The sequence below is a fragment of the Anticarsia gemmatalis genome, chromosome 14 (assembly GCF_050436995.1).
Source record: "Anticarsia gemmatalis isolate Benzon Research Colony breed Stoneville strain chromosome 14, ilAntGemm2 primary, whole genome shotgun sequence".
Classification (NCBI taxonomy): Eukaryota; Metazoa; Arthropoda; class Insecta; order Lepidoptera; family Erebidae; genus Anticarsia; species Anticarsia gemmatalis.
This window is the reverse complement of record NC_134758.1, coordinates 6774155-6800119: the sequence shown is the minus strand read 5'-3', so window position 1 is coordinate 6800119 and position 25965 is coordinate 6774155. Positions and strand designations below refer to the sequence as shown.

At 35.0% G+C, this 25965-nt stretch overlaps 4 protein-coding genes across 4 annotated transcripts; all 4 read right to left on the bottom strand.

Moving 5' to 3' along the window:
• Positions 1-13665: 13665 nt before the first annotated feature.
• LOC142978518 (lipase 3-like) lies at positions 13666-16552 on the bottom strand. Its single transcript, XM_076122999.1, has 5 exons — positions 16347-16552; positions 15876-16080; positions 15277-15647; positions 14707-14865; positions 13666-14523 (listed from the first exon to the last, which is right to left on the bottom strand). Exons 1-5 carry the CDS (start codon positions 16509-16511, stop codon positions 14110-14112), a joined length of 1314 nt encoding a protein of 437 aa, XP_075979114.1. The 5' UTR covers positions 16512-16552; the 3' UTR covers positions 13666-14109.
• Positions 16553-18244: 1692 nt separating this feature from the next.
• LOC142978324 (lipase 1-like) lies at positions 18245-20453 on the bottom strand. The gene is made up of 5 exons (XM_076122716.1): positions 20258-20453; positions 19705-19909; positions 19042-19412; positions 18789-18947; positions 18245-18709 (listed from the first exon to the last, which is right to left on the bottom strand). The coding sequence occupies exons 1-5, from the start codon at positions 20414-20416 to the stop codon at positions 18290-18292; spliced, it is 1314 nt and encodes a 437-aa protein (XP_075978831.1). The 5' UTR covers positions 20417-20453; the 3' UTR covers positions 18245-18289.
• A 1869-nt stretch (positions 20454-22322) lies between these two features.
• PDCD-5 (programmed cell death 5) lies at positions 22323-23331 on the bottom strand. The gene is made up of 3 exons (XM_076122718.1): positions 23172-23331; positions 22897-23008; positions 22323-22629 (listed from the first exon to the last, which is right to left on the bottom strand). Exons 1-3 carry the CDS (start codon positions 23235-23237, stop codon positions 22415-22417), a joined length of 393 nt encoding a protein of 130 aa, XP_075978833.1. The 5' UTR covers positions 23238-23331; the 3' UTR covers positions 22323-22414.
• A 409-nt stretch (positions 23332-23740) lies between these two features.
• Tsen34 (tRNA splicing endonuclease subunit 34) lies at positions 23741-25731 on the bottom strand. Its single transcript, XM_076122717.1, has 7 exons — positions 25545-25731; positions 25250-25336; positions 25037-25172; positions 24788-24903; positions 24587-24697; positions 24346-24495; positions 23741-23968 (listed from the first exon to the last, which is right to left on the bottom strand). The coding sequence occupies exons 1-7, from the start codon at positions 25594-25596 to the stop codon at positions 23775-23777; spliced, it is 846 nt and encodes a 281-aa protein (XP_075978832.1). The 5' UTR covers positions 25597-25731; the 3' UTR covers positions 23741-23774.
• Positions 25732-25965: the final 234 nt, after the last annotated feature.

The window sequence follows — 25965 nt, the reverse complement described above, 5'->3', positions numbered from 1 at the left end:
AACGAATACTTATATTAATCGTAAAAGATAGTCTGTTCTACGATAAGGTTGTTTCAACCAACACAAAAGCTGTCACAATTAACTAGTTTAATTAAAATTTAGTCAGACATTTCAAGGAAATACGCAACATTATAGTCGAGAGTACAAAACAATGTGTTCGCACAATGCGAAGTGAAACCACTTCGCCCTCCTAATGGGATTATAGTTACGCGGTTTTAATAGTCTGTATAGTTACACCGAACTCAATCAATAAACCCACTTAATGAAGCGGTCGACTCTAGTTTGCTCGTTAACAAACTTTATGAAACCTATCATTAAATGACACGACTGTGGTACTCTCTATTTGTTTTCTTAGAATATGATAAATGATAACTCCTTTTCACCTTGACCTGAACATTTCTTTGCCGAGGTGGAGATAACCCAATTATTCGTATTATTATGTTTATACCTAAATGAGGACGAGAATTGCGGAAAGCTGCAAATTGTTAGCATTAGCTGTTAGCACATAGAGCAACAAAAAATAAAACATTTTACATACCACGCAAATATACATACAATTTCATAAACTTATTTGTCTCCAAATATCTACCTCTCGAAAGAACACCGGGTCGCTCATAATGTAGGTTGTATAACGACACGTAAAATATTCAAAGAAAATTGTGAAATATGTTTTAGCGCTCGTAGCTGTGTCACAGCATGTAGGGCAAAGGTGAGGAGCACGAGATGATAATATATTAGATTATTAGTTAGGTTGTGGTACTGTGATCGGCACAAAGTGAGCTTGTTTGCGGTCAGGGACGAGCTGCAGCGGTTTATTGTGTTAACTCGTGTCTCAAACCAACTAAATAATTGAATCTTGTTCGACAGGATATTCAACATGTATTAAACTGCACGCTGCGTGCCGCATTTCGAATTTAATTATCGTTTACGGTCTATGGCTGCAAATATCGCGTCAAACCGCGTGATAGCTCATTGTCAAACTTTAATATAAAGTTACTGGTTAAATATTGAGACTAAAATAAAATGTTCATTCTGCTGTCAATAATACACTGGAAATATATTGCAATTGAATATTATTGTTGTTTCAAAATAAATTTAAAATACATTTGACAGCATCATTATAAATGCAACAAGTGAGACACTAACGTAAAAATAGCGTGTATGAGAATTCTTGTTTCTACTACCATATCTATAAATTGAAATCTCGTGTGACAGTTTTTTAATTATTCACATTTAGGTATCAAAGAGTTTTTAAAAGTGTTAAATACTAACATTTACTCTTAACTTGTCTGTGATCAATTTTCATGGATGGAATATAAAAAAATAACCTTTTTTTGGAAACTTGTACACAGATACACACTTTCTTATACTTTGACATTGAATTATATTATACGTAGTATTTTCCAATAAACGCCAATAAAGCTCAAGTTAATTAGACTCAGTTTGATAAAAGCCTTTCTTGGTTTATCTATTGTGTTTACTTCACAGATTAAATTTCTCGCCTGGATGTTTGTATTTGAAGCTAACTAGGAGCTGAAATCGTAAATGATTGTATTGAATAACAACTTAAAATGAATTCGTACAGATTCTCACCCAAATATGCAATTAGCATTTGATTATACCTACCTTTTTATGATGAATTATGTTACAACAGATTTTTTCAAGAAACTTAATCCTTTTGAGGCAGTAAATAAACGCCGCACTCTAGGCGTTATCATTTATTTAATATCGTTTTGCGAACTTGTTAGTGATGACAATCACCCATCGAACCGGGAATGCTCCCGAAGTACTGAGTTCGATTGTAATTGAGGTCAGGCAAAAGAGCCAAAATGTCGGTGAATGGAGGTTTTTCCAAAAACATTCAGTCGAAAATGTTTCGAGATAAAAACAGTACCAGGAAAATGTGGCGGACTCGAACCTAACACCATCATTACAGAACGAAAGGTGTACGATATCCAGTTGCACTAATACCTATAGTCATTTTATCTGATGGAGTACTATATAGCTTGAATATCTAATTGGCGATGGGGATCCGATATGCATTGCATTATTACGCTTCGGTAATAACTGGTTGAAGGAATCACGATCGCGCACAGGTCAATGGCGCCTGCACTTATAGGACACGTAACAGCTGCTTTCTCATTAGACTAACAACGTGCGCTGCATAATATTACGACATTTTATGATTTCTTTGTGCTTTATTTTTATTTTTATAAACATCTATTTTACTTTAGATGCCTTTTGAAATTAGAAGAGTAACTCTAGCTATCTCAGTCACGATATGTTTCATTTGAAAAACTTAGTGGAATTATGTAAAAAGGTTGAACGAATGTTTTTTGAAATCGAACATTAAACTAGCAAAAGTTCAATATAAAATCTAACCTCCCTTAAATTGCTCGCTTAATAATATTGAACGGAATAGTCTAACATGTGGCTAAATTCTATTACAAAACCAAAAGTACCTTTTTACCTGAAAATCCTATTTTTGTAAACTAAACGTGTTGCAATCTTTCTTTAACGAGCCCTTACAAAGTTAACTCCGCTGATAGGTAGACCGCGACTCTGTCGTACTCCGCTTTAAGACCGTGTATTTGTATGCAGATCACTTGAATATGCTAATCGCCAGGGTGCCGACCTACTCCACCCGTACACACCTAAAGAACCCTTGTACATTTTTACCAAGTTTATGAAGGTACGCAGTTTTGAATCGCTATCAGACGATTACCGAGCTTAATGGGTTACCGTTTAATTAATGACAGCCGATAACACCGCCAAATAGCTGCTCATATACATATATCACCCGCATCGTCTAGTTTATTACATACCCAAGTTATTGCAACATATAGGTATTATATTTTCATACTACACGTATATTTTATAACAGGCACTCAGATGCTGCCGTCAAGCCATAGAAATTGAATTACTTGCCTTGTACTCCGTACAAAACAGGAATGAAATTACCGTTCTTATTTTCCATTATAGTTCGTTTAAACCTACCAACCGAAGGCCTTCTATATTCAGTAGACTACACTTCATATTGAGAGCAACTTTGTCTTGCGTCAAAATGGTATTTTATGAAAGCTCTATAACTTCACGATAATCTAGTTAAATCTAGTTTGTAATGGTAGTCGCTGTCGGAAAAGCGATTTATGTGAAAAATGTCTGCATGAAGTTGCATAAAATAAAAAAAAGATAGCAGAAGCGGGTGAATAAACAGAACATGGCATGAACAGGAAATATTTCACAGCGTGCATATGATCGCTTCGTCCGGCACGTGCGGCCGATTTTGTACAGCGGCGGCATGAGACGCCGAGCGGTGCGCTACACCCGCCAGTTTTCACCACCACTGACCGCGCCCGCTCTCAATCATAATAAGCCTCCACTTATCGACAAACTTTCCACTACACTGTTGTTACGAAAATACAGATAGAGCCATTTTAATGGAAACACTTTTGCGTAATTAAGTCCATTATGTTTTTATGGTTTATGTATCAAGCGAATATGTGGATAATTGAGTTGCCGCATTTTAATGAAGTTATGAAGGATGACGAAGGTAATACTAACTGTTATCCAATATAACTTATTGATAGCATTCGTTAACCCATGTGAAGGTTTCAAAGAAAAGTATCACTGTGGGTAATTAACTGCCAATCATTAGCATAATTTGAAAGTTCAGTGATCCGTCTAATACACATACCTATTCCATTCGTCTCTATTTGTGTTTAATATATCCTAATTTAATTCAGAAATAGAATTGTAATACCCAAAACCCGTATTATTTAAACATTATGGAAATGAGTGGCCACAAATGAAGTAATATAACCATTATATAATTAGACGCTTTTACTAAGTTAATATTAAACGGTAGAAACAACAAACTTGTACGTGGGGAGTTGCAATGGATTTAGTTGAGTGCGCTAGAAGACTAATTCAGACTTCCAGACACAAGAATCGAGTAAAGAAGTTCACTTTTACAACACAGAGTTGCAGGTTGGGAACTAGCTAAGTTTTTACAACTTTCGTCGACATGCAAAACAAACAACAGATGTTGTTAACTTCATAATATATTTATGAAAATTAACTGTAGAATACATGTTTAACTAGTAAAAGAGTTAATTATTTTTGTTAAAAACTTCTCAGACATTTATAAAATTAAATATTACGTTGACATATTATGTTGTTATGGCTGCCACGTATCGCAACTGGCTATTTTATATGCAAAAAGTGGGTCGACGTCCGCGTGCAAGCCTAAAAAATATAAATGTGGCATCACGTCATACATAAATAAAAGATTTCATAGAATAATAAAAAATATCAAAAGAAAACAGAACATTTGTTATCGATGTCTTTGTAGAAAATAAAGACTATGTATTCGTGCGTGAGTGTATACCTTCTTAAAAACCGTTTATTCTTAATCTTAGTTCTTAGAATCAAAAACAGCATGAAAGAAATGGCTCTTTGATCAATTAGCCATTATTTTTTAAGGTATCCCAATCAGAAGTTCTAGGAGAACCTTCTAGAAGCGGTGCATAGTATCTGTAGTTATGCATAGAATACATTAGTATGCAGTTCAAGCGCTTTACATAGTTCTATATTGTATAAGCGAAATACTGCTGCGAGGAATGTCATAATTATGACCCAGTTTTATAATATGCAATATCAATTAATATTATTATCATCTAGCTATCCCATCGCTAAATTAAAACGGAATTTTCCCTCTGAAGGTACCCACTTAAAATATATTACATAAATATTATATTTCTCAGTGAAATTATATTCTATTCGAGCCTATCAATGATGGTTAAGAATACTTATTCCAAAATTGGAATACTCTTATAATAGAACTCGTAAACAGCTTTGTACAATAATTTATTTTGGTAAAAAATGTAATATGATTTTCACTGTTATTTTCTTTTCAGTAAGTTAAGTAGGTACCGCGTAAAAGATACTTAAGTAACTAAATTCATAAATAATTAGCAAAAGTTAAAAGGAAAAGTATAAAGTCTAGTTTTTCTTTTACATTGAATAATTTGTTTGAGTAATATAAAAGAAGCAAAAGGTATATCAGGTTGAGTAAATACCTAGTTATTCTTCAAGCCATGAATCGGTGTATTCAATCTAAGCGTAGAGGCGTAGAGGCGGCAAAGGATTCTTTTACCAACAGTCAACGTCCACAATTCCATTGATATGAGCTTTATGAAACTCTGTATCTTTTGTCGCGCTAGTTTTCTTTATGTTCCCAGTTTAGTTAACAATGAATAATATATGGAGCCACAGAACTTTAGTATGTACTTACGTAACCGTTTGTATGTAGTAAGTTCCAAACTACGCGAATCTTAACAAAATTCTAAAACTTTGCGAAATGGTTCTGTTTACATGGTTTTATTGTTCTCGTGAGTAATTTATTGGGGTCGTTTCTTTTTCAACTTCATAAATAAGTAGGAACATGTGTTATGTGATATGTAACTTGTAGGTACAAGTTTATTATGACTACTTACAAATCTTCAAAAGTTAAGTAAAACATTTCCTTCTACGAATGCGATAGTTGATAGATATTATCGCTGATATGAACGGAATCAAATTTCACTTAGGTATATTAAAACCTTGTTAAAATCAATTTGTTAACTCAAACTATTAACTATGTTAATTAATATCGGGATATGCGCAAGAAAACATACAAACCTCCAATTTCTGCGAATTGCCACAACGCACCCTGCATAAGTAGGTAGTACTCGGGGAGTGTAATAACATTCTTATTGTATACCGTAAGTCTATGAGTATGTATATGTATATTGTGAATGACAAACATAACTAAGTACTAATAACATAACACTTATAGTTCAACTCATTTAACAACTGCATTATCAAACTCCAAGATGCTTATAACTTAAATATTAAAAAAAAAACATGATTACAAATAATCTACGAATTAACTACTCTTTAAATTGTCCCGAGTTTATTTTACCAACCATAATATTATTTAGAATTGAACTCATATTTTTCCATTAAAGCCGAACAAGACGAGGGTAACATCACCTTTTATTTGAGTCCGATGGGACTGTAACGACAAACCGGGATCTTCCCATAGCTTCAGGCGTAAACCCTGCAAGGCTAAAACCCACTTGTAACATAAATGGCACCCGAATACCTTATATTGGCATTACATACAACTTACCCTTATATCTGTTTTGAGATAAGATGTTACGAAAAACATTTACATAAACATAGATTATACCTCAACTTTGTTATCTAGGCAGCGAGCAACAACAAAGCCGATTACAAGTACTTATTGATTCCTCTCAAACCTGTAATTAGAAACGTGATCTTAATTAAAATAACAACTTTGTTTATAACATAGCAATAACGAAAACGAAAATTATTTTTCATAAGTTTTAATCTCACTCAATATCCAAGATAATCCTGACAACGGGGAAGCGTATTTTAAAACGTAGTAAAAAGATAGTTAAGTAAGTAATCCATGGCTTGTCTTATCGTTAGTTATAAACTGCTATAAGTCTGTGGTGACCCTCGCGAGGTAAGCAAAGATTGTCGAGTGTCGATAAACCTTTATCAGTCCCTTTCGTCCATTTGTGAGCGACTAAAGAGGAAATGGCTAAAGGTGGATTACTGCATGGTCAGTCTGTGTGCCTTCGTTTTGTAGCGGTCCTGCCACTGCACTCGGTGCACTTAAAATGTTCAAGAAAAACATCGTGAGCACCTGTCGTTTTAGTAGTTAGTTTTTAAAACATTTCTCTAAGGTATTTCAAATGAACCAAATGCCACTCGAACAGTAAAGTGAACTATAACTTGCTAAACAAAAGTTTTATTACAGTCGTGTTTTATTACAAAGCTAATAAAAAGAATGAGTGCCATTTATTATGTGCGAAAATCAAAGGAGTTTAAAAGGGATTTCATGTAGGTGTTATAATTTGAATAAAAGTGATCAATCACGGGTGGAATCAATCTATAGGGCGGAAGCGTTAACGAGTGATTCGCGTGATGAGTTGCGGCCGGCGCCTCTCCCATGGCCTGTGTTTACTTGCACAATACAAGTACGTAGGCGCTGTACTGATACCGGAATTGCTTTGTGCGGTATTCATACCACAGGACTTTAGCCTGGATATTCAGGAACAAATGTTCTATTAAGTCGGGGAAAAAGTCTTTTCGCATTATAGTATGTATGAACTTGTAATAAAATCTTTTCTCTACACAAAAAAACTCGATATTTGGGTACCTCACGAGCTCACTGAAAGAAAATTATTGAACTGTGTACTGATGTACTCATTTGTGATTCTTGAAGCTAAATAGATTTTATTACAAGTTCATACTATACTATAATGCGGAAAGACTTTTTCCCCGACCTAATATATTCCATGATCGCGAAAGCGATAACAAAATAGCTAACCAGATTCCCTTATGTATTATGTAGCACGAACACTATATAACTAATTTAAAGCATGCAATTGGAATTCCAACAGTTAATTATTACATTTATTTATTTTCATCGAAACCTATAAATAAATGGTGAAACTAACATTTGTGTGTATAAATTGTTTACATTAAAATACCCAGTAATTCGATGTTGAATATGGATATCTACATAATGTAATTCCAGGTAATCCGTCCGTAGCAGCGGCGTAGCTAATTCGTAGACCTTGATTGTATGTATGTATAATTGTATGTACTTATAATACGATTGTGTAGATAATTTATTGGTCCGCAGTAATTTCAGACCAATCCTGGCACATTAAAGTACAATACAACCATTTCCCATGTGTTTACGTGTTTAAAGTAAATAAGTTTCACAATGGTGAATTTCCAAATTATTGTATTTCGATCAAAATAGAACTACGAAATGTAGCTCCATTCTCTTATACTATCGACTACCGACAATCGGTTAGCTATTGAAAAATGTTGCACGAAAATCTGATCAGCGCCTCTAGCGGGCTCCGTAAAAACTATTTTGGCAGTACATTTTAAGTGTCAGACTCTCGATACTCGCTAGAAAGAATTGCGCTACGGGACACTACTCCTTCACTGGCCACAGCTTCATTATCTTGATTATAGAAACCTACAAAGATCAGCCTGACGTACACTATTATGTCCCCATCACAGATAATTTCATTAATTAAAACAGTCTAGACAGAGCCATACAAACATGACCATGAATTTCATCTCAAGGTTTAACTTATATCCTACTAGCTTCTGCCCGCGACTTCGTCCGACAAAGGATACCCGGGGTACAAAGTTAAAAGCTATACCTACCAAATGTACAAAATTTCCATCCCGTAGTTTTTTCGTGACCGAGTAGCACACATACCTTCATCCATAAATTCAAACTTTTGCATTTATAATATCAGTAGAATTTTGCAAGCAATATTTATTTGTTTTATCTATATATCATAGCTATATTTTTTTAAGATACAATGTTCCGACACAACAGTAGGAATAACAAGTGAGCTAATATGTATGAAGCCATTACTTCTTGTTATGCTTCTTAAGTGTAAGTTAATAACATCGTTATTTATGCTATAGCAACATTTATTACTTGCACCTTAAGGACTTAAAAGGACCTTTAGAAACAAACGTTAGACACATTTAAATCTCCTGCAAGAATGCGTTATCAAATCGTGATAGAAAATATTAAAATCACGTTTTCCATTATAGAACTACAGGAAAGTGTTAAAATGTTATGCTATCTATAAAACTGCGATCGGTTACTTTAACATACGTTAACCACGCGTGGGTGAGCATGTGTGAGCATATTATAACCTCACAAAGGATATTTAGATATGTATGTCCTTACAGTTCATGTGTGTTCCTCTGTTTAACGATGTGAAAACACATCGACGCAAAGGTGAACAATATTATCTATAAGAAAATATATTTTATATCTAAGTAGTAATGAGTCTTAATCTAAATACACAAATTAAGTACTAAATTCAATGAACTTCGTCATACCACGCTTATTTCAAAACGTTTATCTCAGAGATACCTAATTTCAAATGTAATTACCCTGTTTAATAAGACTGCTCAAACAAATTTAATATCAGAATTTTGTACTGTAATCATTAAGCTCAGTGTAAGGCCAATATAAAGGACTGTTAATATCGAAATTACCGAAACCAAGATTCATTTATTTCCATTTGTGTCATTCCACATTTTCCGTTGGGAACGGAGGTCCGTCCCCTCCGCGCTCACAGCTGGACTCTCCAAGAATATAAATTAGATTTCATTTTACCATTTATAGCTTGCGCGTAAGTAATGCCTTTAAAATGATTTCAACATTTCTAATAATTTGACAGAATATTTTATATTAATAAATCAGCTTTGATTTTTTTCTTTGGCTGCCTTGAACAGTTTTCAATCTTATATTTTTGGATAAAGCTTGTGAAGATGTGTCCTGTGTAGTTGATGAGCGCCGGGGCGTCCCTGTAGCATTGAAAGTAGAGACACAATATCGTCGGCAAGAAATAACTATAATACATTTATATTCGGGCCATTCCCTCGGGACAATAAAGTGCTGTAGATAACTTATTTTGAAAAGTTAGGGTAGCCACATGTATGAACATATTATATAGATAGTATGTATAGTATGTATAGTAATAATACAAACAGTGGTCTGCATTAAAAAGCAATTATGAAAGTTATGTAAAGTACCTGGTGTAAGTCAATTTACAATTGTAATTGCGGTTAGCTGGAAGCCAATATTCCGCTCAGTTGAGTCAAAAACCAAAATGTTCGCAATCACTTTATAGAGTTGTACTCGCTTTGCTTTGTTGCGGTTCAGCATAGATCCAACTAGCTCCATTACAATCGGTAATTGAATCAACTGTGATGCCGTCAGAAGAACACTTTAGTGGTGTGATACATTATATTTCAGACATTAAAATCGAATTTAATGTATAAATACATCAACAATATTTTGATTCAATAAGGTGTAATTATAGAAACAGAACGTTCATCGCTATATATGATGTTGTTATTCTTGTCAAACGCTAACCCATTACAATTATTCACTGATAAAACTTTCGACAATTGTTTGCTTTCTTTATCAACGCAGTAGATTCCTTCTCTGGCTATAAAGAATGGTTTACCATTTGCATTTGTAGAGACTCCTCGAATATTGATATTATTACCATCAACCAATGTTGGAGATTTACTGCCTTTTGTAAGCACGAATAGTCCAGACGAATTTACATAATACAAATCGCCGTTAATATCGATAACAAAGTGCTCGATTAAATGACCCTTCATCTCGGCAACCAAACGGCTAGTATCATTTCTGTAGAGGTGTAAATTCTGCGTGCGCGTGTCTACGTAATACAAATAATCGCTGAAATACATGTCAAAAATATCTATACTGTTGACTAGAGGCGGCTGGACGATATCGTTCGTGGAATAATTGTATTTGAATATACCGTCGCTCCCTCCGAGGTATACGTTACCGGTGGTCTGATCCACAGCACTTGCGAATCCATTACGAATTCCAGGTATAATAGAGGCCAACCCAGTGTCGAGGTTCAACACGACCGACTGAAAGCTTTGGTCTGAAAATTCATCTGCATTTATACAGAAGAACAAATTATCCGTTTTCCTGTCTATAGAAAACTTGTACGGAGTGTTTACATCCGTTAATATCACACGCTTTCTGTGTGGAGTACCTTCGTAGAGTATCTCTGCTTCCTTTGTACACTGATTTATCATTGCTATGTTAACTTTACAATTTACGCATTGCAGTCAAAATATATTGTTATTTATAAATAAATTGTCTAGTCACAGCATTTTTTGCCGATGTTAAATTATCTTTTTGACAAGGTAAATTATGACAATTATTTTACTTTTCTGCTAATGTTGCTATTATAATTTAAACTTAAAACGTATTTTTCTATAAGATCAACCTACTTGGTAGAGCAAGATTCTGAGGAATTCTTGCTTATAAAACTTTGGTCTAAGTACATAAAATTTCCATTAAATTTCGCAGAATTAGCTTCCCAAGTCCTGTGTAAAGGTACTTGCTAATAAGTTGATATTACTTAGGGAAAGAGTCGCTGTGATACTGACGACTAAACCTCAGAGTAACTAGGTAACATGATACATATCACGTTGCCTAATACTGCCTACTTTAAACCCCTCATATTCAAGCCAAAGGTGGTTTTAACGGGAGCTAAACCCTTGTATCTTTGCTTACTTTGTTAGGGTTGAGAAGCATAATTTCATCTACTTATGTACCGGCCTAAGTAATTATTTGGCCACTGAATTTAAGCTTGTGGAACCTCTTGTCAAGAAGGACTCCCTGAATTACGTGGTTTACGAGTACCAGTTGCCTCATTTCATCGTCCAACGTATACCAGAAGACGGTTAATTAAGTAAGTGCAACAAATATTGTCGTGAACAAGAATTATTGAAAGTTCTTACTATGCTACCATTAAGGCATTTACGTATGATGAATCCTTGGATTGCCACTTTCACTCTAGCGCTGCTAAATAAATTCGGTGGTTTGGCACGAATAACTGAATTAATAAATATGATTCTTGGTACCCTGGTAAAAAATCCACGTAAACAAAGCTTTTCCACCTAGAAAAAAATCTACGAGTGGTGGAGGTGGGTCGAAATTACTTCGTTATTTCTAGATAATGATTATGGGGTGGGGTTAATTTGCCAAAATATTTTCGTTTGTCCAAAATATGTTTGTGTTTAGTAGTGTAAGTTAAAACTTACCGAATATTCCAAATCATTTGCACCGCGTATTTACAGTAATTTCCTCTAAATATCATTCCAATGTCAAGTACTCGATAGGAACTCGACAATATCATAAACACGGTAACTATTATGTAATCTTAGATCACGGTACTGTTACTAAATCTGTTTACATGATCTTAGCTACTGTTATTACGTACCAACTTGTGTAAATTAGTGATCATATCTTAATCTCATCTTATCAGTACCACATATTTATCAATATCCGTACGAAATAAATTATCTTCTTACACAATAAATAGGAAAGTTTTTAAAAGCCAGTCGTTACTAGATGTTTACATTAATTATTTCAAAAGTGATTTGTATATTTTCATAGAGCGGGACCTCCTAGCACAGGTATACTTTTAACTTAAAATTATCGCGACGAATTGAGAACCTCCTCCTTTTTTAAGTCGGTTAAAAAGGAGGTCTCTATGTAAGATTTATTGTAAAAGTTGTACGAGATTACGAAATAAACATTTTTGATTTTTGATCTGGATTTTATGCTATAAATACCGTTCATTGTTGACGACGAAAGGTTAACGCTCAATGACTTAATGAGTTTGTTATTGTGATAAAAACATATTTTTCCTGATCGTAAACTATGAGAATATGAGAAGACTTCACAACAAGACTCCTACAAGATCACATTATTATTCCTTTTTCGGTAAACATCTTATCTTCATTTGTAATCATCAATTAGCACAAATTGCAACGGAATTTTGTTTATAATGTGTTTGTTTCGAGATAAGACTATGTTCTAAGCCTGAAAAATTTAGATTCATTATGAAAAGAGAATAACATTCATATCGTATTGCGTAGATCCATACCTAAATAATGTGTCACAATTATACATTTATACGAATCTTGCCAAGATCATAATCTTATGATATTTTCGATTCGGTACATAAGTACCTACGAAACATAATTAAGATCGTTTCGATATTTCGATTATCCTGAGTTTATCATTATAGTAACAATGACACTGAACAAAGACACGTAATTTCATCAGTTTGTCATTGTAAACAGACTTGTAGAAACTACATTAACCCCCGGTTTTCGAGTACATTTAGCGGTAGTTTATCTATTCAATAGCGTTTTTTTATATGAGTTTAAACGCTATTGAATAGATAAACTACCGTTAGATGTACCTCAGAAACCGGGGGTTAATAATGTGGTAGAAAATCGTAAATCATCTCTCGGGCCTAAACAAATTACCGTTTTATTGTATTACGTACTTCCCGTGGCTCTTTTGCTAAGTTAAGGTTCGCATCAATAGCATTACATAACCGATAACCAAGCCTTTGAAGTTCCATAGTTCGCCGGAAATTACCTCCAACAATTTGACCCTGTGTAGCACACATCCTGTTTTGTTCAGTAATTCTCTTTCGAACCTCGGCCCAATAAAGTAGGCCTACCTACACAGCGTTTGTACCGAATAAATGAAGGAATTAAAAGCCGCTACAAGCTCAAAGCTCTAGTAGCCTTTTAATTATGTATGTAACTAAATAACTAAATTTCAGTGTTCTGTTTTGTCTAAGTCTAATCGCCTACATGTTAATGGATAATGCCTCTTTGGGTATATAATATACATACATATACTGGCTTTAGTATGTAATCGTCATAACAAGTTACTCATTTAGCGGTAGTCTTTCCTTATTTTAATGATCATTTCAGCCTTATTGTTATTAGTGCATCACTCAGTTTAATACCAACATAATCTTAAGACATTATTTCATGCTACCAATCTTTTAAATGAGATTTGTCAAACATAATAAATACCAAATACTAATGAATTCCGGACATAGCTGCTCTGGACCTTAGTTTGCGAACAATCAATCCCCTTCCTTGTTTGGAATTAGCTCTTGTTACGAGCGCCACTAGCAGGAAGAATAACTTGAGCGTACCTACATAAATAACACGAAGTTGGATTGAATCGAGTGTAATAAAAAGTTTGTCATGGCATACAACTTGTTCCCGTTTGTTGTAACTTCATTCAGGCGAAGCTATGTCGCTCCTATTTATTAGCTCTCACTCTGAATTGGATTCATATTTTCATTCTTCTGTAGTCAGTGCCAATTATGACAATGTTTGATTAACAATCTGAATAACAATGAACAATACCATCTAAAATGATTTGGTAGAACGAACTCAATACTATGGTAAGTAGTTTGCAAGTTATCCACATACATATAGAGTTGTAGACATTGTGAAATTGCATCCTTGGTAAGATACCTATATCAATGTATCGTCGTTCACACAAAATGAAAAGACTTATTAAAGATCATTATATTTTTTAATTTTTGTATGTTACGTCATTATAGAGCTTACTAGCTTTGAGATTGAGCCGTTAATTCAGTCGTTACTTCATCAATAGGTACTAATATCGTTCAGAGTATTAGTTTCCATTGCTCCTATTAGATTGATCACTCTATCATATACCAACTCTTTGGCGTCAATACCCCACATGAAGTCCAAATGTGTGAAACTTGCTAACGGTACTCGGAACTTGCCTATCGGTCTGCCGAGTTCTCTGAACAATCGGTCAACATCGTTGACGTGCGCCAATGGATCGTTGTCCGAGAAGTGTAGGAACACAGGCGTAGTGACTTTGCCGAGGTTGTACGCCGGCGGGCTGGAGCTTCCGTATGCTCTTCTGTTGGCCCGACGTGACCCGTGATCGTAACGACGGAACTGTTTACCACTAATTCCTTGAGCGTAGTGCACCAACTGTCTTACTGAACTACCCGCCGGCGTGTGACCGAAGATGGTAGGTAAAATTGTCTGTAAAAATAAACAAATATATGTAGCATTTGTATAGTACTTAACATAGTTATTTGATAAGAACTGGATCTTGCCGTCGATAAGGGAATTTGAAAGGAAAGGTTGGAGGTGTTTGCCCAGCAGTTGAAAACTAAACCAGACTAAGGAAAAAATAATAGGTATATAGTTGAATTTTAAGCATACCGTATTAAGTTGTGCTTCATTCCAGCCGCCGATGAGGAACAGAATGCTACCACAGATTGGTTGAGTGATAACTTCGTCTCTGCATATAGCTTGACCGGCCCACGTGAAAATAACACTGTTTGGTAAGAATTCTCCGATGCCTAGCAGAGAACCGACAGTCTGAAATAATACAGGAATAACATTAGTTTTAAAATATTGTCTGTCACTTTTTTGTATTCAAATAATATTATGTACTAGCGGACCCGACAGACTTTGTCCTGTCTACACGTCTTTAATTTGTAAAAAATAATTAAAAAAACATTGTCCAGTGGACAACATTGTAAATCTTAACCATACTCAGATCCCCTTGAACACACATAAAAAATTTCATCAAAATCGGTCCAGTCGTTTAAGAGAAGTTCGGTGACATACACACTTACATAAGAATTATATATATAAAGATTTACAACATTGTCATGTTATTGTACCTACTCTGCTTTAGCCTATCATGTACAATAATGTACATATTCACTTTCCACTATAATACCTTATACTGCAAAATGGTAAATAAATATAATTAATGTCACTCACCTCGATATTATTCGCAAAAGGTGAAATAACATTCAAAAGCAGATTACGATTATTAGCCATGTATGCAACGGGCGCCAGCGCGTGCATAGAAGTTATCTTGTCATTATACGCCGGGAGTAGTGACGTCATTACGAAAAACGCAGTACTTCCTTGCGAGTGGCCAATGTAATGTAGCTTGTCCTTTGATGACTTATTTAAAGCGAAATCGATCATTGTGGGAAGGTCGATGTTGCCCATTTCATCCCAGGAGAACTGCCAGAAGGCAGTATTGAGGAGAGCATCAGGGTTCAAGCTGGTGTGCTTGCGAGAATAGAAGTTACCACGCGCGTTACCCATCCACACATCATACCCAGCTTCAGCGAGAATATAAGCTGAAAATTACAAACATTGATAAGGATAAATCAACAGACACAAAGTTACAACGATTTGTAGACTGCACCAAAATTGCATTTTGCTCCCACTTTGAAATTGAACCCACGATATCCGCACACAGCGAAAGCGGCGAGTAACAACGCTAATTACTTCGCCGTCAAAATAAGCCCTTTCCAATATTGTTTAAAATAGTACCTAATATTAAAAAGCCAGATTGTATAACTTACCCAACCCAGAGCCTGGGCCAGCAAGCACCCATATCGCCGAAGAGCAGAGCAGACCGTGCATCAAGAACACTACGGGCTTCTTTGCATCGGGAACATTATTCTGGTCCCGGCCGTGAGGAATACGATGCATCTCCAATATATAGCCATCGGAAGTAGTCACATTGTGCACCTCGACTGGATAGCGGTATTTTTTTACGAGTTCGGGCTGAAATTACAAAAGATTTGCTTTAGGTACTTTTGGAACTTTAATTCGAAATATATATTAACAAAGGATACACCAATATCTCTTAAATTAACAAGTTATTTTTAAAAGCCTGTTTAGCTTTATAATATTTATGTATAATCGCGATTTTTACTCAAATACGAGTGACGATTTGGATTCGAAAGTGAAATTACCAAAAAATTACGTTGTCATCATTCAGTGGCTATGGCAGTTTTCTTTTCTTTCGATTTCGTTCATAAATTACTTACCACACTTAACTTAGCATCTTCAAACACATCAGTAGAATAACGCGAATCATTGGCACTGGCATTAAACAATGTAAGAGAATGATCACGAGGAACCAACCCGGCACTAACCAGGGTTGCACACGTGGCAAACACCACTAACAGCACTCCCCGAACCATTGCTTGCATTCAACTAACACCCGGTACTTGTTTAAAACGAATACCGTCCCCTTTTATAACTTCCTCACTTATATTTCGATAAAGTGCTTAGTTTTATCATTTACGAACATCACACAATCAATCAATATTAAAACCTTGATTAGTCTTAATTTCAGTTATTGTTCACTGATTATATTTCTTAGGGTACATGCGTAATTTACAGGTGCACTGATTTTGGAAAAAGAAGTATTGAAGTGAAATCTTTCACGCTCTACAAACCCGATTTTATGGTTTTCACAAAATCGAATATGTTAGGTACGATTATGATCTTGCATTGCAATATTGTGTACTGTCTACCATCAAGGAAAACAGTGATTGAATGCAAAATTAACTTAATAAGGTACGTATCGAATTAAATTCCAATGTCACCATTGGCTGTGGAGTTGTCGGTGGGGTGATAGGGAATAACCGATACTTGCGTATTATTATTATCACAATACGATTAATTATAATTAAACTGATACTGGTTTTGTTGATAAGCCATATTAATAGGTAATATTTGTAATAATTTGTAATACTCGCTTCCTCTCCTTCATGTTTGTGTACAGGTACTTATGTATTATGGAATTATCCCGGTAGAAAACGGTACCAGGAAATAAGCCTCTAATTTCAGATATGTTTGACTTGTTAAGCTATAACTGCATTGCTTGGTACACAAACATTTTAAAAACTTTAGAACAAACTACTGATTTGTACCACAGCCATGTGTGTTGTGTTATACCAAATATGTTGAATAAGAACATATTTCACTCGGTCTGGTATCAAGGCAGTTACTGACTCATAAAAAATAATAACAAATTGGACGAGAACTCGGTTTGTTCACCTACACATACGATTATAGATGTGCAGTAAATCCTAAATCCTTGATAGTACCAATATATTGCCTGATATGGATTATTTAAAGATAGTTATGACGTAGATAAGCTCCATGTAGCACTCCCATTATTTTGACGGAGAAAGAAACATATTAAAATTTCTAATCTATATTACAATGGACGAAAATCCTTTGGAGAATACCTATTAACCTTCGAAGAAACATCCCTAGTCTACCTATGATGATACGTAAATCTAGGAATGATAATTTCGTTACGTCACTTTCTATATAATAAGGATTAGGTACCTATTCGTCGTCTTTACAAATTCTAAGTAACTAGCTGAACACTTTGTAAAAAAAATAAGTATTTGTATTAATTCTCGAACTGGTGACATATGACCAAATGAAACAGAAATAGACTGTTTGTCCTCGTATAGTTTAGTTAACACATTTGAAAAAATACCAGAAATACTGATACAAATTCTTTCGCAGAAACTATCTTTTACAGACTATTACAATAGTCGTAAACTTGACTATACTTACCAAACAATTGTTAATGCCACCATTTTGTTGTTAAGGAAACGCAATATAATTATATGCGAGGTTAAGTGGATTGTTTGCCAGTTAAATATATGGTGCTCCTGTAGCGAATAGAATGGTTTATGTGCGTTCAAGCGTTTTACGTACATCGAGACTCAAATACCGTTCACACGATACTTACACAATAGGACTCGTAAATTCTCTATCCACGAAGAAATACGATGAATAGAAACGGAGCTTTTACGTACATTACAACTGTAGACTATACGATGTACAGGTAATTATCCGAGCACTTGGAGGAAAAAAATAACATATAATTATCAATAATCAAATATCATTAAACACGATGGAGATAAATTATTAAATTTATTATGTATTTTTCACAATTACTTTATCAATACTGATCAATATCTGCTTCATCCAAAGTGTTGGCGTCCATTGCTGCCATAAGGTTCATCATTCTGTCATACAGCAATTCCCTGGCGTCGATGCCCCACATGAAGTCTACATGAGTGAAGCTGGCGAGTGGCACTCGGAACTTTCCGATGGGTCTTCCAAGTTCTCGGAATAATCTATCAACGTCGTTGACATGAGCCAGTGGATCGTTGTCTGAGAAGTGTAGGAACACCGGCGCAGTAATCCTGCCGAGGTCAAACCTGGGAGGACTGGAGCTGCCGTACGCCCTCCTATTTGACAAACGGCTACCGAAATCATAACGACGGAATTGTTTTCCAGTTATGCCCTGAGCGTAATGCACTAGCTGTCGGACAGATGCACCAGCCGGCATGTGACCGGTGATGGTTGGCAACATGGTCTGCAACAACAAGTTATTATTTAACTAAAACATTCGTTCATATTTCTATTTAAATGTTAGTGAATTTTATGAGACATACCGCATTGTGTTGGGCTTCATTCCAGCCGCCGATCAAAAAGATAAAGTTACTGCAAATAGCTTGGGTCACCACTTCATCTCTGCAGAAGGCTTGGCCAGCCCAACTGTAAATATTAGAGTCTGGCAAGAACTCTCCGATTCCAAGTAACGAACCAATTTTCTGAAATAACAAAATAACAAGTAGGTAGGTACTTAAGGATAGCCCCAAAATAACTATTATTACAAAGGTTATCCTTTCCGATTACTGTACTAACCTCAATGTCATTAGCGTATGGCGAAATAAACCATAGCAGTGGGCTTCGATTATTTGCCATGTACGCCACAGGGGCCAGGGCTTGCATGGAAGTGATTTTTTGGTTGTATTCTGGACGAAGCGCTGCCATGGCAAAGAAGGAGGTAGTTCCTTGTGAATGACCTATATAATGTAACCTCTCGTTTCCTGTATATGCTAAGGCATAGTCAATCATAGCCGGTAAGTCGTACGCGCCAATTTGTTCCCAGGAGAACTGCCAGTATGCTGTATTCAGGAGCGCATCAGGATTCAAAGAAGTGTGCCTGCGAGAGTACCGATTTCCACGTTGGTTTCCTAGCCAGACATCATATCCTTCTTCGGCGAGGATGTATGCTGTAAATAGTTAAAATAAATAACACTATCATCCTTGACTCCTCAACTTAGGTACAAATGTGCCTTAGCAGGCCATGTTATACAGAGTAGGTACGACTGTAATGACCCAGACCACAGAACACAACAGACAAGAAATATACCGAGAGGCCTGAAAATCTGGTGTCACAACATTCCAAAAGCCAAAATAGAGTTAGGATGGTGGAAGCTTTACAATTAATCTAGGTAGGTACTCCAGGTATGCTTTTAGGAGCATAGATTCTGTTCCCTACTTTATTATAAATAAGAGACTTACCTAATCCTGAACCTGGACCCATGAGGACAAATCCAGAAGACGAGCAGAGTAGACCGTGCATCACAAATACTACTGGTTTATTTCTATTAGGAACATTATTCTTGTCACGACCATGAGGGATGCGATGCATTTGCAAAATGTAGCCATCTTGAGTCGTGACGTTGTGTACTTCAACCGGATAACGATATTTTCGAATAAGGTCGGGCTAAAAGAAACGTGAAAAATAAACTTAACACTTCAGGGAATTAATCCTCACCCGCGAAGATTTGTTACAAACGCCGATTTTGACGTACAACCAGATTTAAAACAAGTAAGTCCTATAATTTGCAGCTAATTTATTGCGTAGTTTCGTGAGGAAATCGAACCACGCCCGAGATTCTTGCGAGTAATGGTGACTGCGTGACGTACATCGTAACCACTGCACCAATGATGTCGTTGTAATAACTTCATATAATTATACGTATATAGTTATACGTTAACTCATGGTTTTTTAAACTACTGTTGCCGACTTTATAATTACCAAGCCACAGTCACATATCCAAATTTAACTTACCACACTTAAATGAGCATCTTCGAATACATCTGTTGAATAACGCGAGTCAATGCTGGCAGTAGCTTTGAATAGTTCAAAGGTATGATCAAGGGGCGGCACTCCGGCCGTAGCCAGAGCCACACACGTGGCAAACACCACGAATAACACTCCCCGAAGCATCGCTCACTTTAACTAGGGCTTGTTTTGCGTAAATTAGACATTCATACCTTATATAAAATCTCCAAAGCTATGATAAAGTGCTTAAATTTGATAATCCCGTTATCAATCTGTATTAAAGATACTAATTAATCAACATTTTCCATTACTCATACATGTAATTATACTCATACTCCAAGCATTCTCTTTTTTCTCATATTTAAGTACGAACAATATGTAACATTTAAATTAATCACACATTGTCATATTTAATTAAAAACATTATGTCGTTTATATCGCCGTATATTGTTTTTATTAATGAGTATATACAGTGCAGTAGTGTTGGGCCAAAATGGAGCAAATACAGATGTGCCTGAGCACATAAAGAGAACAAGCCACAACCGAGTTTGGTATCGAGTCGATCAGCGTTCTTGGCTCATTTTAAGTGAACGATTTAACATTTAGCATTATGAAGACACTATGAAGTCCTCTTTAATCGCGTTATTTGAGCGTAAGACCTTTCAGAAGAAAATATTAGTAACAAAGGTAACCTATAGTAGCCGCTCTCTGTAACCTAAGTCCCTACTTACGCTTGGTTTGATCCATCTCCCGCGGGTCGTAGATCATGATTTAAGTGCCTATACAGTAACACAATGTGTGCGAGTTGTAAGACACACAACATTCGCTCGGTACCAATGCCATTATAGAAAATAATCACAGCGACATGTTATTAATCCCTGATTTCTTAAACTTAAACTTAAACTTAAACCCCCGATAATTGGTCTGCAGTACGCAGCAGATGCTCCGTCTGAATTATTTTTTTTGGGCCATGTTTATGTTTCTTCTTCATTCTCAGTGATTGTCATAAGTTTGCAGCTAATAGTCCTGACCTCGTAAAGTCCGTAAAGGTGAATTACGATCCGTGCTCGTGCATGGAAAAACATTATATATTTATGCACATAGACGTAACGATATTAGCAGGAAGAATATTTACAATTATCATCTATTGACGTCTTTCCTTATTAATTCGCAGTCCTCTTATCTTATAAAATGTTTTGACGAGGTTAATGTCATGATCTGCTCTATTGATTGTTTGATTAGCTATTTGTAATCCCTTGATTATAATGAGTTATCAATTATTTAATAGATAGGTACACTTGTATATTACGTGGGAGAAAAAAATAAAAAAACAAGAATTTATCATTCCTTTGTTATTATTATATAGCATACAACTAAACAGCAAACGCTTATCATGAAAATTAATCGATCCATACCTACCTAAATATGTATTGCTTCGCCGTTGTCAAATTACACATGATGTTACGCATGATACAAATTTAACTCCACATACTAGAACACCAATATTGCGCCTAATTTATTATTGCTTCAATACGCAGTACTGAGTATTTGGACGAAACATCTATACTATTAATGGCGAAGATCTTATTATAAGTATTTATACCGTACTGCCGTCGAACCAAATACATACAAGCATCGCGGCGATCTAAAGCATTGTTAAAAACAATGACAGCGTAAGATGGTACTTTGAGACTGTAGGCATCAATATATTCAATAAACATTGGTATGCATTTGAATAAAATGTGAAAAAGTTCTATAAAGTTAAGTACAAGACAAGTGTAGTCTTCAAAAATTACATACAAGCTGATATGGCTTTTGTTGTTCAAAAGTTGGAAAATTGATTAAGAAACCCTGAAATTTCTCATGAAACACTTTTATAATCATTCATTGATTTATATCTTCTATGTCTAGCGAACCTCTAACATAGTGTCTAAAGTACAACTAATATTCTGATTTCATCTTGCGCTAGTGTATAAAATGCGTAATCAACCAACATTCATAATATCATGTAACATTATCAGTGTTCTGGACACAAAACATTATTATCTTGCATTTGTTATAAAAAATAACATTCTTAAAAGATAAATAAGCATTTAATGTAGTGTTAAGGCATTGTAATGACAAGTTATGTTGTTGAGTAAATAAAGTCTTAAGAAAGTAATGCTAAAAGTCTTCGTCGTCGGAATCCAGTGCTGCCCTCCTCCGATCAAACTTCACAGTGCTGGACGACTTGGGCATCTGAGAGTTTAATGACTCTAGAAGCTGAATCAGTTCCTGCTCAGTAATTTTGTTGCGAAGTTGTCCCATCTGAGCCATTCTGCAGATCATATTTTCAACCATTGCCCCTTTCTCCGGCCTACTAAGTTTGATGTTACTCACTGAAATTTAGAAACAAATTGTTGTATTAGTTTACAATAGGAAACTAAATTTATACTCATTAAAAAGTTACTTTGACCAGATATTAATAGGTTACTGATTAAAAAAAAAAAAAAAACAACTTTATACACTATGACTTACTTTCACAAAATCAGTTGTGAGTGTTTGTTGTGTGTACATTAAGATACATTATTCAAATACATAAGTGTGTGTTTACAGATAGTTATTGATACAAAATAGTAAATAACAACCCACTTAAGACTACTTACATCTGGCTCTTGCATCTTGACTGAGAGCTTGAGCAAGAATTGAATGTTTTGCTTCTTCCATGGCTTGCACTCGTTCTTCCTGTGCTTTAGCCTGATTTGGGTCACCGGTTCCCTAAGAAACATTACGAATGCCTTATTTAACACGTATCAAACTTAAAGAGTAGATTATTTCAAATTAAACTCGGCAGTTAGGCTAGTAAATTTCATAAAATATTATCATATTTATAGACATTTACCGGAACCTAACCTCCATCTTTTATGTGACTCATACTCACCCCATGTTGCGCCTGCAGCTGTGCAAGCCGCTGTTGTCTAATTTTATCTAATTCAGGATCATCCATTTTAATTTAGTGAAGTGGAATCAAGTATTTCGTAATAAAAACAACAATGAGGTAGAATAATCCAGTTTTCAGACTTATTTGACATTAATGACATTTATGGCAGATTACGCTTCGTTCCGTATCGCATTACATTTGCCTGTAAAATCATAATTATTGAAATGAAAAATGATAAAAATGAAATTTTATCACTCCCATTTAGTTTTGAGGCTAGTAAAACACGAAATTAAAAGTTAATGTATTAGTGAAAAAGGCCTGCCTGTAACAGACAGGCGGGCCCTGCCGACGTGCATTTGTGCACAACATTTTCGCTTCTTTTTAGTTCACTTCGATTGGTTAATATTTCTCCGTTTTTCCGCGCTGCAGCTTCGCTCCGCGTCCATGTCTAGGCAGTCCTTTCTTTTTCACAAATGTATACAATTTTTTTATTTCATGTTTTGATAACTATTAGAAAGAAGTAAAACATTGAAGAAGAATGAGGAATTGGAATAAGGTGAAAATTGGAATAGAAAAAATACTTTAAAATTTAAATACTTTTATTCACATAACATTATCATGCCATTGTAGAGTTTGATAATCAACTTGACCAGAAGAATTACAAAATGCTAAAACTGCAAGTTTGTTTACTGCCACAGAAAGTCTCCCAAATGCCACAAATTCTGCAGGACTAATAGTTGCAGCTTGATTATAAATACATCTCACCATATAGGTTGCATGAAATCTTACTGGATCACCTAAAACAATAAAATTATAATATCATTGTTGGTATTATTAAGGCCTACTAGATCTAGCAAACAATAACACTGGTCTTTATGTTATGGCTCAAGGGGCTGACTTATCACCATAAGGTGCAGCGCAGACGACAGACTATCCGTGACGCACTTTTTAGTCTGTGAAAATAGAACTTATACCGTTATATGCAGTAACGCACACAACGCGCAAAAAGTCCGGCGCGTTACTACATATAATTGCGTAAGTTCTATTTTCACAGACTAAAAAGTGCGTCAAGGATAATCTGTCGTATGCGTTGCACCTAAACATTTAAAACTGAATTTTCCATATAACAGCTATATCACAAAATAGATAAAAATAATAAGTCCCCAATATTCACCTGGATATAAAAGGTAATCACAGCCAAATTTTGATCCACTTGTAATATGATGTTGTTTTTCCCACAAATCTTTAAAAACTTTGTATCTGAGGGCACCTTCTCCTTTAATCACACTAGGTCTTAAAACATCTATGCTTACTTGTAACTTAACTGAAAAAAAAGACACAGAAACAGAAATTAAAAACTATAATGTGTAGAGCATTTAGGTAAAAACTGTCTATGACTTATGAAGGCCTGTTACCTGTATCTACACTGTGTTCAGTAGGTAGGTGTACTAAGACATGTGCTGGAGCTAGCTCTGGTAATTTGTTTATCTCCTCTTGTAGTAATGTTTGCTTATCTAATTTTATATCTGGAATGAAGCATAAAAATAATAGATTATTCCTCTACTATCAATATTTTTTAAATATAAGTAGTAGTTATAAATGTAAAGGTAACAAACTAGTAATTCCTTTAGACAATAGTTTTTGTCTTTTGCCTGCAATTATAATATCAATCTTTTGTGACATCTGTTCAATTTTACGTTTTCTTAGTGCTTCTATTTGTTCTAAGCGGGCTCTGAAATAAAATAGTATAACATTTAAATTATCATAACAAAACACTTTCCTTTTTTTAATATCTATCTTCAATGTTACAGATAACATAGGGTAAGAGGACATTTATGTATTAAAAGTATACTGAATCTTCTTACTTTTCTTCATGTTTTTGTATAGTCTGTACTTCACTTTTGGATGGCAATGATGTTATATTTGGTAATTCTAACAAAATACAGATGCCCTTTTCTACTAGTAATGCCGCTTCTTCTGATTTTAATGCCATGGGTAGACCTGAAACCAAAGGTAAATAAGAATAGACACTAATTATTTTAAATTTTACCTACCTTACCTTTAAACTGGTATCTTACCTAAAAAATCATTTTGCCTTGGAAATGAAGGTAATGATCCAATTAGAGCCCCACATATCCGGAACTGTGATCGCAATGTATACCAATCTGAAAAACAATAAAAAGGTCTAAAATAAAACTCAATAATTACCACAAAATAATTATTAAGTTATGTTATGATTCTACTTCTTTTAAATGTGAATTACAATAAGCAGCAAGCAGTTAGTCACAGTATATCTACTTAGATTAAAAGCATATGAATATAACAAAAATCAAAACCTAGACTTATTAAATAATCATATTGGTAAACATTCACCTTCAGAATTCCATACATATGAAACACCGTCGTCAACGTACAGTGGAATCATTATAAAACTGGGAATCTAATGAAAATAATGCAATTATATTAGTCTGTGTGATACAATAATATTTTTTAAGATGTAGTAGTTTGAATTTGATTACAATAGTGTGAATGAAATCAATTGAAAACTGTCACTTGTCACTTTTGTCAGACACTGACAGCTCGAAAAACATTGGCATAGACAGCCCAACCAAGTATCGTCCAAAAACTAAAAATTAGTGAACCTAGTCTTATTAAGTTCAAAGTTTATTATTATTATAAGCTCGTATCGTCCCACTGCTGGGCAAAGGCCTCCCCCAAAGATTTCCATTGTAGCCTATCTCCGAATATCTATCTATCTAGTTCAAAGTTAATCATTGAAAAATAAAAGATTTTT

Coding starts and splice junctions, on each gene's coding strand:
- LOC142978518 (XM_076122999.1), bottom strand. CDS start 16,511: ATGCAAGCAATGGTTCGGGGAGTGCTGTTAGTGGTGTTTGCCACGTGT. Junction 16,081..16,346: donor AAGATGCTAAGTTAAGTGTG/GTAAGTAATTTA, acceptor TTGTAATTTCAG/CCCGAACTCGTAAAAAAATA. Junction 15,648..15,875: donor TGGCCCAGGCTCTGGGTTGG/GTAAGTTATACA, acceptor TGTAATTTTCAG/CTTATATTCTCGCTGAAGCT.
- Tsen34 (XM_076122717.1), bottom strand. CDS start 25,596: ATGATTCCACTGTACGTTGACGACGGTGTTTCATATGTATGGAATTCT. Junction 25,337..25,544: donor ATATGTATGGAATTCTGAAG/GTGAATGTTTAC, acceptor ATTGTTTTTCAG/ATTGGTATACATTGCGATCA. Junction 23,969..24,345: donor TGATTACCTTTTATATCCAG/GTGAATATTGGG, acceptor TTATTGTTTTAG/GTGATCCAGTAAGATTTCAT.
- LOC142978324 (XM_076122716.1), bottom strand. CDS start 20,416: ATGCTTCGGGGAGTGTTATTCGTGGTGTTTGCCACGTGTGTGGCTCTG. Junction 18,948..19,041: donor CATACGCTAATGACATTGAG/GTTAGTACAGTA, acceptor TTGTTATTTCAG/AAAATTGGTTCGTTACTTGG. Junction 18,710..18,788: donor ATGAAGCCCAACACAATGCG/GTATGTCTCATA, acceptor TTGTTGTTGCAG/ACCATGTTGCCAACCATCAC.
- PDCD-5 (XM_076122718.1), bottom strand. CDS start 23,237: ATGGATGATCCTGAATTAGATAAAATTAGACAACAGCGGCTTGCACAG. Junction 23,009..23,171: donor AGCTGCAGGCGCAACATGGG/GTGAGTATGAGT, acceptor AATGTTTCTTAG/GGAACCGGTGACCCAAATCA. Junction 22,630..22,896: donor TCAAGATGCAAGAGCCAGAT/GTAAGTAGTCTT, acceptor TCTAAATTTCAG/TGAGTAACATCAAACTTAGT.